Genomic DNA, 12,287 nt, shown 5'->3' with positions numbered 1-12,287 from the left:
CTCTTTATGTTCCTGGTTTGGCCTGTTCATTCTGTTGACTAGATTGTTTGGCCCTTGCCTGATTTTTGACCGTGCTTCTACCTGCTGCTTTGGTTTTTCATTAAAGATTGGACACACACTTACATCTGACTACCTCTGAGTTAGTGACACACATTTCACATACAAATTTAACATACCATATATCAACCTTAATATACAGTCATCTTTACAGTCCTTTATGAAACAGTTATTAGAAGTTGTGTAAAGAATAGCACATGTAATAAGTGATATTTTGAGCTGAAATACTGAATATGGAGACATTGTAAAATATTAACACAATGGGATTTTTTTTCAGTCATAGAATGGGCTTCTTCCCTTCCTAACAGCTTCAATTGCATTTCATGTGTATTTAACACTTAATTTTGAAACTCGAATCTAATACACAGTCCCTTCCAAAAGTATTGGAACAGCAAGGCCAATTATTTTGTTTTCGCTATACACTGAAGACATTTGGAATTCAGATCAAAAGACGAATATGAGACAATAGATCAAAATTTCAGATTTTCCATCCATCCATCCATCCATCTTCAACCGCTTACTCCTTTTCAGGGTCGCAGGGGAACCTGGAGCCTATGCCAGGGAGCATCGGGCACAAGGCAGGGTGATTTCAGATTTTATGTCCTGATATTTACATCTAGATGTGTTAAACATCATAGAACATGGCCACTTTCGTGGCAGACCACTCAATTTGTCTGTGAGCAAAATTATTGGAACAGATATAGAAATTGTCTTAAAGTAAATGAAAGTAAATAACATTTAATATTTGGTTGCATATACCTTCCTTGCAATAACTGTATCAAACTGTCGACCCACTGACATCACCATACTGTTGCTTTCTTATTTTGTGATGCTTTTCCAGGCTTGTATCCTAACTTCTTTCAGTTTTTGTTTGTTAAGGGGGGTTTCTACCTTCAGTCTCCTCTTCAGGAGGTGAAATGCATGCTCAATTGAGTGAAGGTCTGGTGAATAACATGGCCAACCATACCCCCCCACACCCCACCCCACACCCCACATTGAAATCACTCCCCCCATGATGAAATTACTCCCAATTACACTGGTTGCATTTCTATGTAAATTTCTGAATTCATTCCGCTGCTACCATCATAATTTACATCATCGATAAAGATTAATAAGTCCGTTCCAGAAGCAGCCGTGAAAGCCCAAGCCATGACACTTCCTCCACCATGCTTGACTGATGAGCTTGTATGTTTTGGATCATGAGCAGAGTCTTTCTTTCTCCATCACTTTGGTAGAGGTTGATTTTGGTTCCAGAACGTTTGTGGATCATCTCTTTATTTCTTTTTTAATTTCCAATCTGGCCTTCTGATTCATACTGTGTATGAGTGGTTTGCATCTATATTTTTTCTCTCAATGTCTTCTTCAAATGGTGGATTGTGATACCTTCACCCCTGCCCTGTAGGGGATTGTTGGTGAGGTCACTGACTGTTGTTTCCGGGGGTTTTTTCACAGCTCTCTTAATGTTTGTCATCAACTGCTGTTGTTTCCTTGGCCAACCTGCTCGATATCTAGTTGTCATTAAACCAGTGGTTCGCCACATATGGGTGTGGTAGTTAGGCGCCCACATACCTGATCACACTAAGCTGGATTTTCAGCAAAACCACTGAAGACACTGCATGTTGCAAAAAGAACACTGAATGATGGAGATAACGAGTCAAAAGAAAGCAAAAACTAAAATATTAACACTGGTAGTGTCACTCAAAGCATGATGGAGTGTAGTGCACGCAAAGAGATGGTCCTTCATAGCAGCACATCAAAGATGCATGAACATTTCGAGCAAAAGCTCACGCATAGTCAATGAAAGATGTTAGACTAATATTACATGGATGGGGGTTTCCAAGTGATAAATATGTTACAAATTATACATATGTACAGCTCTGTATTATACAGGGAAGTATCAGTTACTCAAACACACGCAGTCAGATTAAGCATCAACTAACACTAACCTGGCCTGAACACTGTACACTACACAGGCGACAGGGGCTGGGTCACGGTTTCCATTTTCTATCCACGCCTAGGTTAAAAACTGATACTAAATCCAAAATACAGTAGCTGTGGTATCTTTGGGAGTAGACACTGCTTTTACGGGATGAAGTAGCGATAAATAGTCCGGAGAATTAGCACCGGAAGCGCTACAGGACACATACTCTGATGACTGTGTCGGCTGAGTTGTAACTCTTTAGCGAGGTGAGTAAGATTAGCTTGGGTACTTAACTAGCCAGAGGTGTTGCTGAATATTTGTAACATTTGTCAGCAAACGGCTAGCAATATTGTTACAAGCTAGTAACTAATGTACGGTACGGCTAGTTATCTCTGTCCATATTAACTTCGTGGAATTAGGTAAACAAACTAGCTTAATAACAATAATAGCTAATGTCTCTGTTACCTCGTCGTTCCATAACAAGAGTCAAAACTAACAGACAAAATAGCTAAATAAAAGTTAGAGGTTATAAGGTCGGCCCTATCGACGTTACGTTATTTAGCTTGATGCTAACTTATTTAACTCACCACCTTGTTGGTTAGCTAGCTAGCTTCTGTAAGCTTTGTCCTTAAGTGCTAACATATGTGCCACAACTGTGCAGTCACCACGTTAAAACTAGGCCGCGAATCAAAAACTAGGGTCTGTTTGTATGAAAATATACCTCGAAAGGCCAGATCATGAAAATGTATCAATAAAAGGTCTAACCATCTCCTAAAAACATTAAACTGGTGACACAGTAGTCAAAACAGACACCTGTACTACACCTTAGGAAGACTCTAAACCCTGGGAGAATAAACAAGTGTTAAACTGGATTTAGAAATGCCTGTTTGAACCAACTGCAGTTGTGACAGCCGATGGCTGATGGAGTTCCCTGCTAAGGTAGTTAATCAATATACGTACAAATTAAAGTGGAAATGAAACTTTCTGTGCTGCAATGACAGGAGTGCCTGGAAAAATGTACAACTCATAGCTGAGATTATTTGCTTAACAAATATTAAGGCAGAAATAACACAAAGCCCTTGTTCTGACCTGCTGTAAAAAAACAATAGACACCATCAGAGAAATTCTAATGGTTTCCACTACACAAACCATCAGCTAACCATTAAAACCATTACCATTATTGGTCCTTAATGGTATCCACTAGACATAACGTGCCACCAACAGAAGGCAACAAATTACCAGTAGAGACCCACAGGGATCGTTATGGTTTCCATTAAAACCAATGCAATTCCCATTATAAACATTAAAACGATTACAATTTCTATGATTGTTTCTGTTGTTTTTTTCAGCAGGGTGTCAGGATGAACGCATATAATAGGTTTTTTTTTTAATGTACTGAAAATGCATAAGGGCGCACAGTGGCTTAGTGGTTAGCACATTTGCCTCACACCTCCAGGGTCGGGGGTTTGATTCCCACCGTGGCCCTGTGTGTGCAGAGTTTGCATGTTCTCCCCGTGCTGCGGGGGTTTCATCCGGGTAGTCCGGTTTCCTCCCCCAGTCCAAAGACATGCATGGTAGGCAGATTGGCATGTCCAAAGTGTCCGTAGTGTATGAATGGGTGTGTGAGTGTGTTTGTGTGTGCCCTGCGATGGATTGGCACCCTGTCCAGGGTGTACCCCGCCTTGTGCCTGATGCTCCCTGGGAGAGGCTCCAGGTTTCCCCGTGACCCTGAAGGAAGGATAAGTGGTATAGAAGATGAAAGGATGGATGGATGAAAATGCATATAATGAAGTGGTTGTGCTTACATCTTTCACCTTATTGCTGCACAGAGGTTTGTTGTAATCCCTTACTTGTTTTCCAGTTTTGGGAATGCAGCCACCTCTAGCACCAGCCACGGTCAGAGAGCTGGTGCGCTCCCATCTCCATCTTAACCCTGTTGCTGCAGATTTGCGCTGCAGTCTTTTTGTGGCTGCCGTGCAGAACTACAAGCGTGACTCTGTCCTGAGACCGTTCCCACCTCGATATCTACGAGGAGAGATAAAGGATTTTGAAGAGTTGGTAAGAGATTGCATTTTGTTGTTCTTTGATTGTGATTTACAATACCATGTTATGAATAGGCTTCTGTATCTGGGATTTGAGTTCCTTGAAACAAGGTGAAGTATGCAGCATCCATCCTACAGAACGAATTACTGTAGCATCACATCACTCAGTTCAAAGATTCAGCACAAGCCAGCCAAAGATATTGAACTGTATGGGGAAAACATCTTTTGATTCTTACAGCAGAAAGATGTGAGCTCCTTGCCAAGCATAAGAGACCTGGTCCGACTGGAATCAGGAGATGGAGATCATCATCTGGCACTAGTACACTGGGTGCTCTCCTCCAAGAGTTTTGATATAAAGACCATCCAGAAAGAAGAGGTGCTTCTAAAGTTTGAATATTGTTGATTTGTAGATATTCGCTGAAAATGGCATACGGTGTGTCATCATTTTACAATGTTTGAAATAATCGTGTTTAATTTAAAACAGTGATTCTCTACTTTCTTTTTACATTCTGTTTCTTTAACAATTTAAGTGGACCAGACTCAGCCAGATGACACAAAATGCAGGGGTCTCCTCTCCTGTGCCAGACTTCCTTTTTGAATTGGAATACTGTGAACAAATGAATTCGAAGTTTGAGAAGACACGTGCAGGACGGGATGTTATCTATGCATTCCATGGCAGCCGACTGGAGAACTTTCATTCCATTATTCACAATGGTCTACACTGCCATCTGAATAAGGTCAGTGTCTGTAATATATGTGAAATTCAGCTTTCTCTTGGTCTAGCCCAAAGGTATTCAAACTGTAGGGCATCGCATGAGGGGTGCAGGTGAGGGGTCTGTTGGAAAATACAAAAAATATTAATGCAATAAGACTGTATTTTTCCTGCCAGTCTTTATGCATTTTGTGTAGGAGCACCATTTATTAGCTACTCCAAAATACACTGATAGTGCTGTCTTTTTTCCGTAATAGGAGCAACAGATGAGCCGAATAACATTTGCAACAACCTTCTGATATTAACTGACACTCTTTGAGAGCCACAGCCCTTTTCCCGCTAGTTCACATTCGTAATGTTTTGGACCGTGCTCGCAGTGTTTGAAAGATGCACTGATGCGGCATCCAGCCACTTTCTGTCAAGGTAAATGGAGAAGCCTTGAAATTAACTGAAAAATGATCCAAGTTCTCAAAAGACTAGGAAGTGGGCCTCATGGGAAATAAGTTTGATTACATCTAGTCTACCATTAGAAGAATTTTGCATTTCCTCATACAAAAAAATATAGACTCTTCGGTTCTAAGACAGACTCATCCAATCAGTACAAAATTAGCACTTTTTGTGGAGCTGTTTCTCACATTGGTAGTCAATTTGTGTCTTATCAGTCTGTAGGTAGATCTTATACACTGAGTTTCCAGTTTATTAGGGAAACCTTGATCTCACTATTTTGCCAGACATACCTACCAAATAGGTGGATTTTATAGGTATACAATTACTGTCTGCAATCAGATGATGTTCAGTGGTGTTTTATTTGTTCATTTCAACTGATGGAGATGGTAAAACTAATTGAAGGGAAAAGGTAACAGCCAGTAATTATATACCTACACAGTGTGTATATGGTAGGTGCATCTAATACAATAAAGATGTATCTAATAAATGGTGTTTACTGAGTTGCCAGTTTATTAGATACACCCACCACCTTCACTCATTTTTTTCATAGTACATTACAACAAGTAATAATACTTCATGCGACTGTAGTATATTCAGGCAGACCAGCATTTCTGTTACTGTTATTTTTTTAATGGGGTGTTGGAATTGACAAAATGTGTTATTCCGTGTGTATGTAGTTTAGCATACCATGAGGTAATATTTTATTTGAACCTTTATAATTTATTGATGGGAAGGTCTTTTTGAGTGTACTAGACATGTAATTATCTTAATTGTATTGCATGTGGTTGCAACAGCAATATTTGAACATCGATAATACTTCATTAATGGATATAACTTTTAACTCTACTCTCCTCTTCGCCTTATCTCTCTTTTTTGCTCTCTGCATTAAAAAAATATTACCAGACATGGCTTTTCATTTTCAGCAGCATATTTTCTCACTTCATGAGGATGTAGGGCATAACAAATACCCGGATAATGGTTTCAGCATTTGAATACTGGCACCTCAGTTACCTAACCGGGTATTGGAATACCCATGCAAATCTCTAGTAATTCTGTCCTTTTTCTTTCAGACATCACTGTTTGGAGAAGGCACTTACCTGACCAGTGACCTTAGTATGGCTTTTCTCTATAGCCCCCATGGAAATGGATGGTGTGACAGTGTCCTTGGGCCAGTACTAAGCTGTATTGCCTTGTGTGAGATTATTGATCATCCAGATGTAAAGTGTCAGGTAAAGAAGAAAGGTAATGTACCACAGATCAAGAATAATGTGCCGTCTGTTATTCAACTGTTCAGAAATGTTATTTACCATGTTAACGACCTCACTTTTGTCTTCCTAATGCAGAATTCATTTTTATACTACACTTTGGCCTGTGAATGCTATTTGTAAACATCTAGTTCTTGTCGTTACAATAGTTTGATGGATATTTTTTTTTTTTTTAAAGACAAGAGAATTTGGGTTAAGATCTTCTCAAATATTTTAGACTCCGAGAACCTTGACCGCAAGCGTTTGAGGGCAAGGAACAGCGAGGGTGGGGACGTGCCAGAGAAGTACTTTGTGGTCACCAATAATGAGCTGCTGAGAGTAAAGTACTTGCTGGTATACTCTCAGAAACGTTCTAGAACCAGGTGAGACTTTTTCTTGTACATTCTGATTGCAGATGGTTGGGGGTTGTATAATTTGTAATAATACATGTGCCACAGGATTCTGAATTTTATAGCATGGTTGAAAGCACAGTCAGAATAGCAGTTGAGCGGATGGCAGATTTGCACTTTACCAATTTTGGGGGGGGGACAACACAGTATTTTTTAGAAACGCTGGAAACAAAGTAGGAAAGTGAAAATAAAGAGGTGTATATTTTTAGAGGTAAATGAATGAACTTGTTTCATGAATCTGTGATCCTGTAAATGTATGTAAATTTATAAAGTTATTTTTATGTAAATATTTATGCAAATGAATTTTACTCTATTTTCTTTAAAGCATTATTATACAAGCTTTGATTTTATTATTTTTATACTTATAGTTTATGTATTTTATACCTCTATCCATGTATTTATTTAATGTATCTAGATTTAAATAAAAACACTGTATAAAAAGTCCATTTTAAATTCATAAATATTTTGATTGTTGTTTGATGGATTTTTTTTTTTTCTATTCCCTGGTTATTTTTTCAGACATGCTCAAAGGACATCATGGCTGGTCAGACACCATTTTGCCATTATGATGGGTCTCTACCTTCTGCTTCTCATATTCATTGGTGCCTTCAATTCTACTAGTTTTCAGTCATTTTGGCATAGAATATTCCGGTGATCCAACTTTTCATCACATTTGCCTCGTTTCCAAAGTGCCTTTTTCTTTGGTTCACAAAGATCACTTAAGAATTTAGTTCAAGACTTGCAATGAACTTAATGCTCAGGAAACTCTGAACATTTTATCCATCAGTTAGTGTGTGCAAGTTGTACTGCAGGCACACATAATTTAATCAACGTTTAATATGCATTTATTAACTTTTTAAGTTAACACAATGTAACATTTACATCTGAGGAACAGTGTGGGGATAGACGCCTGCCTATCTAGGCTGTGGGATTCTTTTTTTTAAACACTGTGGCATGTAGCTTGTCATACATTAGCTGTACAACCAAATTATGAGGGACAAAGTGCTGTCCTATTGTGACCTGTCTTTACAGGAATGTGCTTGGCCAAGGTCAGCACCTGCTTGCCTAAATGTAAATTAATTATAGGGAACCAGTAGTTGACCACAATGATAATTTTACTGTTTATAGGACTGAGAGATTAATTGAATGTATCCCTTATGTTCCACCGTTTGAGCCATCTCACAAAATGATTTCTGATACTGCATTCTTATACTGTATATAAGACACACACACACACACACACACACACACACACACACACACACACATATATATATATATATATATATATATATATATATATATATATATATATATATATATATATACAAAAAATGTATGTGTGTGTGTCTTATATACTGTGAGACTGTTGGGAGTTTTCTCTTTATGAAAGTTTTTGTTTAGAAAAGGTTGAATGATACATTTTCAATATAGTTGATTTGGGAACTGTTTAAATTCTTCATTGTTTAGTTGCCTAAATATGACTAACAGGAGAACAATAAACTAGGACCAGGTGTGTGTGTGTGTGTGTGTGTGTGTGTGTGTGTGTGTGTGTGTGTGTGTGTGTGTGTGTGTGTGTGTGTTTTTAATGTTAAAAAAATTTGCAGTATGTGTTCATGACCATTGACCTATTATTCTGTGAATAAATCTCTAAAATAGTTTACACTTGGGTTAATAAACACATATCTTTCCAGGATTTTGTCATGTTTCTTAATAGTACATGTACAAAACTAATATTAGTGTCTTTGTTGTACTGTTTTATTGTACCAGACACCCTAAAGCTTTTGTTTTCATCCACTGTTATCAGTCAAAAACAGCAGCAATCCTCCTATCACGATAGTGGCGATAGTAGCTGATAAAAATGTGTATGAAGCTTTCATCTTTGATAATGCAGCTTTGTTCAGGTGCACTTAAAGGTTGCTCTTACTGTTACAATAATTCATTCATTCATCTTCAGTAACCGCTTTATCCTGGTCAGGGCCGAGCCGGAGCCAATCTCGGGAACAATGAGCACAAGGTGGGGCGAGTTACAGTAATGCTGTTGTACAGTACATCATGTTTTTATAGTAAGAGAAAGAAAGAAAACCTCAGAAAAAAAATTTCAGCACCACTATTTCTAAAACTTCATGTGTTAATGCATGTGCTAAATGACAGAAAAAATAAAAATTATTTTTTGTTTTTGTCCAAAAATATTTTCACCCACACTGAGCAGAAAATGAGCAGATTTCAATACTTTAATGTTTTAATGCTTATTGACTAAGATTACAGAGAACTTCCTGTGTTCACCATCATACGTAGCAGTCCAACTGTTTTGCACCTCATAAACCCATAAATCTGCATTTCTCAGGCATGTTTATCAGAATTAACTATTTCCTTTCCTTGTGAATTGTGATATAAACCAGACATCAAAAGGAACAGACTGCTATTGTACGTCTAGACTTTTTTTTTCTGCCCTGCCGATCAGTGTCTTATTACGGCTCCATAAATCACCTGTTATTCAGTAACAGCCCACCAGGTGTGAGAGATTGTTCAGGGTGGGCATCTTTTCCTCAGAGGTCACATTGTGTCTTAACACTTTACTATCTGATCTTATCAGTCCTATTTAGAAGGGACCGAAGAGAAGAGTCAAATATGAACAATGAAATCAGATGACTAGAATTTCCTTTCATTTATTTAGGAACGAAAATCCATTTTATTTAATACTTGTAATAATTGTGGCATTGTATGAATGTAAACATCTGATCATATAGCTAATGTTCTGGACATAATAAATACAAATGTACAGGAATTAAATCAAATTGAATAAACAAAAAAAAAGTATTACATAAAAACATATTCACATCATTATTCTTTCATGTGTCATCTGTAGTCACAAAGGTTACAAAAAAAATTATATCAAAAATAGCTGCCTTAATATTCTACATTTTAAACCTAGATCACTTTGGAGCAGTTCCTCCACAAATGCATAATTATTCTGCTGCATTTGGACAAGCAGGAGCCAAACACATGAAGTAGCCCTCATTGTTGCTCTGTTGGGACAAAAACATTTAAAAACTTTAACATGGCATCAACAAATGCAACGTTTTAATGTTAATGCCAAAGGAAGTGCTTTAAGTGCAGTTTAACTGTATTCACCTGCAGGTTTTGGTGGCACACTGTTTCTCTGTGTGCCTCCAGATGGCTGTGCACACACCTCCCAAAACGATGCAGGCAGACATGGTCTGTGTGAGCACAGGCCTGAGAACACGCTGGACGCCTGAGAACCAAACAGCTGGAGCAGGTGGTGTGTTGACAGAAACCCCCACACTCACGCTTTTCCACTGACACAGACCTGCAATAACAAACAGGCTACACTGACACCATTTTAGAGATATTCTACTATTTAGAATTCAAATAGTTGAGTTAGGACTACATTTCCATGCATACAATATATGAAATCATTCTCTATCCCCCCCCCCCTTTTTTTTTTTTTAGACCTGTCGCAATGATGAAATTTTGGCTGATGATTAGCTGTTGTACAAATCATTATGATTAACAATGTGTTTTCTGTTTGTTTTATGACTTATAAGTTACATAATAGTATTGTGTAGGTAAATTAGGTAGAGTGTACTTCTGACTGCCTTTTAGGCAGTGAAAACTGCTAAATGAAAACCGGCTATAAATAAAAATGAATATTTGTGGGAGTTTTAAAACAATTTTATAATAATTGTCACAGACCTAAGTAGTTGGTGAAGATTAATGATAGTATGTTTGACTAGGAGTCACCTGGCTGAGCAGATTGCATTGGGGTTTGCCTGACACAGTTCCCATGTACAATCTGGACGACAAGCGTCTCTCTCAAGGACTTCAAGTACTGAATTCACACACACACACACACACAATGAATGAAACAAACTCAGATTATTAATACTGGATAAAATGACTGAAAATAGAATAATACATACTGAACAAATGAGATCCATAAAAAAGAGCAGAAACTTAAAAACAGATGAAGCACTATGGGGCACTCGAGTTATCATTAGTCTCGTTACATGTTGTCAAATTCCATAGTTTATCTGTGTCATTTTGTATCTGTAACTTACTGTAGATGTTGTATTTGCCCCTGTGCCTGATTTCATCACTATATGGTAGTTTCTTTATGAAAGGATTTTTTTCAAACGTTTTATCTGTTCATAATTCATGAATTTATCAAGAATTGATCCTCATGTTAGCCCATCTTTTAACAACCTAAAAAAATTAAGAGACCAACCAGAAACTTTTCAGCACTGGATAGCTTGTGTAAATAACTAAATTATATCTGTCTATTCTACAAGGTCTCCACTGCCACAGTTTTGGAAATGTAATATTAGCAGGTATGCGCAGATTTAGTGTTACTGGGGCACAGATAACACTAGATTATTATTATACCAATGTGAAATGCACCTACATCTTGTAATTAAGCACTCTCCAGAACCTGTTTACCTGGCTAAGAGAACATACTGTATACCAGCTGGCCAAGGATTGAGAAACTTTGTTACCCGACTTGCAGATCCCCTTATGCTCTGCTTCTGGCTTGCTCTCAGTAGGTTCCAGGTAAACACACACCAAGCCTTCATCACATTTCCCCAGGTAGTCCCACGTTCCTCCGCAGCTCTCCCCGGCTTGTTTTGCACATGCAGGGCAGCAGCCACAGACGCCTGTAGTAACACCCCCCTTACACTGGAGCCTCAGCGCTCTGCGAGGTGAACAGTGGATGCGCTCACAGGGTGGACAGTGCAAGGCATGGAGAATCTGTGACCCAGATCTAGTGCTATTTAAACTGGACATCACAGTTGTTGCAGCACAAACCACACTCAAAAAATGAAATGCTCTGTAATCCATGGTAATATGAAGTGTCCTGAACCACCAACTCCCCTTTTTTCTGTAAAGATCCCTACATGTAAGATCTTATGCTCTAGTCATACACTTACAAAACCTCCACCCCCACAACAGCCAATGGATGATGGTGTATTAAAGAAACTTTTTTACTGTTAATTACCCCAAGTCTTATCTTTATAGTCTCTTTGCTTTTTTTTCTTTAAAAAAAAAACCCAAAACATTTCTACCTTTTAAGAAACTTGAGATAAGTTGGTTCATGGGGAAAAGACTAGCCCCTTTGTCAAGTAGTCAATAGAGAGCGGCAATTCTGTGAACGATCAAGATAATCACCCTCTTCTAACAAAGACGAGATTAGGACATTGGCAGGTTATCTGAGGAGAGTCAGTATGGTCGTAATAAAACTCCACTGCAGACCTCAACACCTTGACCACTGTTACGTGTTTATCTTCGATGCATTGTGTTTCATAAGACAGACTATTGTAATATGTTATCCAAATGGCACTTCATGAAATAAAATGTCAGTAAAATTAATTCACATTTTTTTTAGAACCAACAATTCCCAAATTATTTGACTGCAAAATGCATTAAAGAGAGCAC

General features: G+C 38.1%; 2 protein-coding genes across 4 annotated transcripts; one reads left to right on the top strand and one right to left on the bottom strand.

Annotated features, from left to right (window-relative positions):
* The first annotated feature begins 2,005 nt into the window (after nt 1-2,005).
* Nucleotides 2,006-8,529, top strand: parp16 (poly (ADP-ribose) polymerase family, member 16). 3 transcript variants are annotated; one of them, XM_017485543.3, is made up of 7 exons: nt 2,006-2,244; nt 3,840-4,036; nt 4,259-4,396; nt 4,551-4,757; nt 6,250-6,421; nt 6,623-6,806; nt 7,353-8,529. In XM_017485543.3, exons 2-7 carry the CDS (start codon nt 3,848-3,850, stop codon nt 7,486-7,488), a joined length of 1,026 nt encoding a protein of 341 aa, XP_017341032.1. In that variant the 5' UTR covers nt 2,006-2,244; nt 3,840-3,847; the 3' UTR covers nt 7,489-8,529. The 3 variants fall into 3 exon arrangements, with proteins under 3 accessions (XP_017341032.1, XP_017341033.1, XP_047015929.1); XM_017485544.3 differs by having other exon boundaries at nt 2,009-2,244; nt 6,662-6,806; XM_047159973.2 differs by lacking the exon at nt 2,006-2,244 and adding an exon at nt 2,251-2,917.
* A 953-nt stretch (nt 8,530-9,482) lies between these two features.
* On the bottom strand, nt 9,483-12,188 carry si:ch73-330k17.3 (IGFBP domain-containing protein). The gene is made up of 4 exons (XM_017485551.3): nt 11,351-12,188; nt 10,599-10,686; nt 9,969-10,164; nt 9,483-9,862 (listed from the first exon to the last, which is right to left on the bottom strand). Exons 1-4 carry the CDS (start codon nt 11,691-11,693, stop codon nt 9,803-9,805), a joined length of 687 nt encoding a protein of 228 aa, XP_017341040.1. The 5' UTR covers nt 11,694-12,188; the 3' UTR covers nt 9,483-9,802.
* Nucleotides 12,189-12,287: the final 99 nt, after the last annotated feature.

This window comes from Ictalurus punctatus, chromosome 14 (genome assembly GCF_001660625.3).
Source record: "Ictalurus punctatus breed USDA103 chromosome 14, Coco_2.0, whole genome shotgun sequence".
NCBI classification, from domain to species: domain Eukaryota; kingdom Metazoa; phylum Chordata; class Actinopteri; order Siluriformes; family Ictaluridae; genus Ictalurus; species Ictalurus punctatus.
This window is presented reverse-complemented; position numbering and strand designations above follow the sequence as displayed.

What these genes read in the sequence shown, in the direction of transcription:
- parp16 (XM_017485543.3), top strand. Translation starts at nt 3,848, where the DNA reads ATGCAGCCACCTCTAGCACCAGCCACGGTCAGAGAGCTGGTGCGCTCC. An exon ending in AGACCATCCAGAAAGAAGAG is followed by an intron (nt 4,397 to 4,550) that starts GTGCTTCTAAAG and finishes TAACAATTTAAG; the next exon opens with TGGACCAGACTCAGCCAGAT. An exon ending in TACACTGCCATCTGAATAAG is followed by an intron (nt 4,758 to 6,249) that starts GTCAGTGTCTGT and finishes TTTTTCTTTCAG; the next exon opens with ACATCACTGTTTGGAGAAGG.
- si:ch73-330k17.3 (XM_017485551.3), bottom strand. Translation starts at nt 11,693, where the DNA reads ATGGATTACAGAGCATTTCATTTTTTGAGTGTGGTTTGTGCTGCAACA. An exon ending in AATGCAATCTGCTCAGCCAG is followed by an intron (nt 10,165 to 10,598) that starts GTGACTCCTAGT and finishes TTGTTATTGCAG; the next exon opens with GTCTGTGTCAGTGGAAAAGC. An exon ending in TGTGCCACCAAAACCTGCAG is followed by an intron (nt 9,863 to 9,968) that starts GTGAATACAGTT and finishes TTGTCCCAACAG; the next exon opens with AGCAACAATGAGGGCTACTT.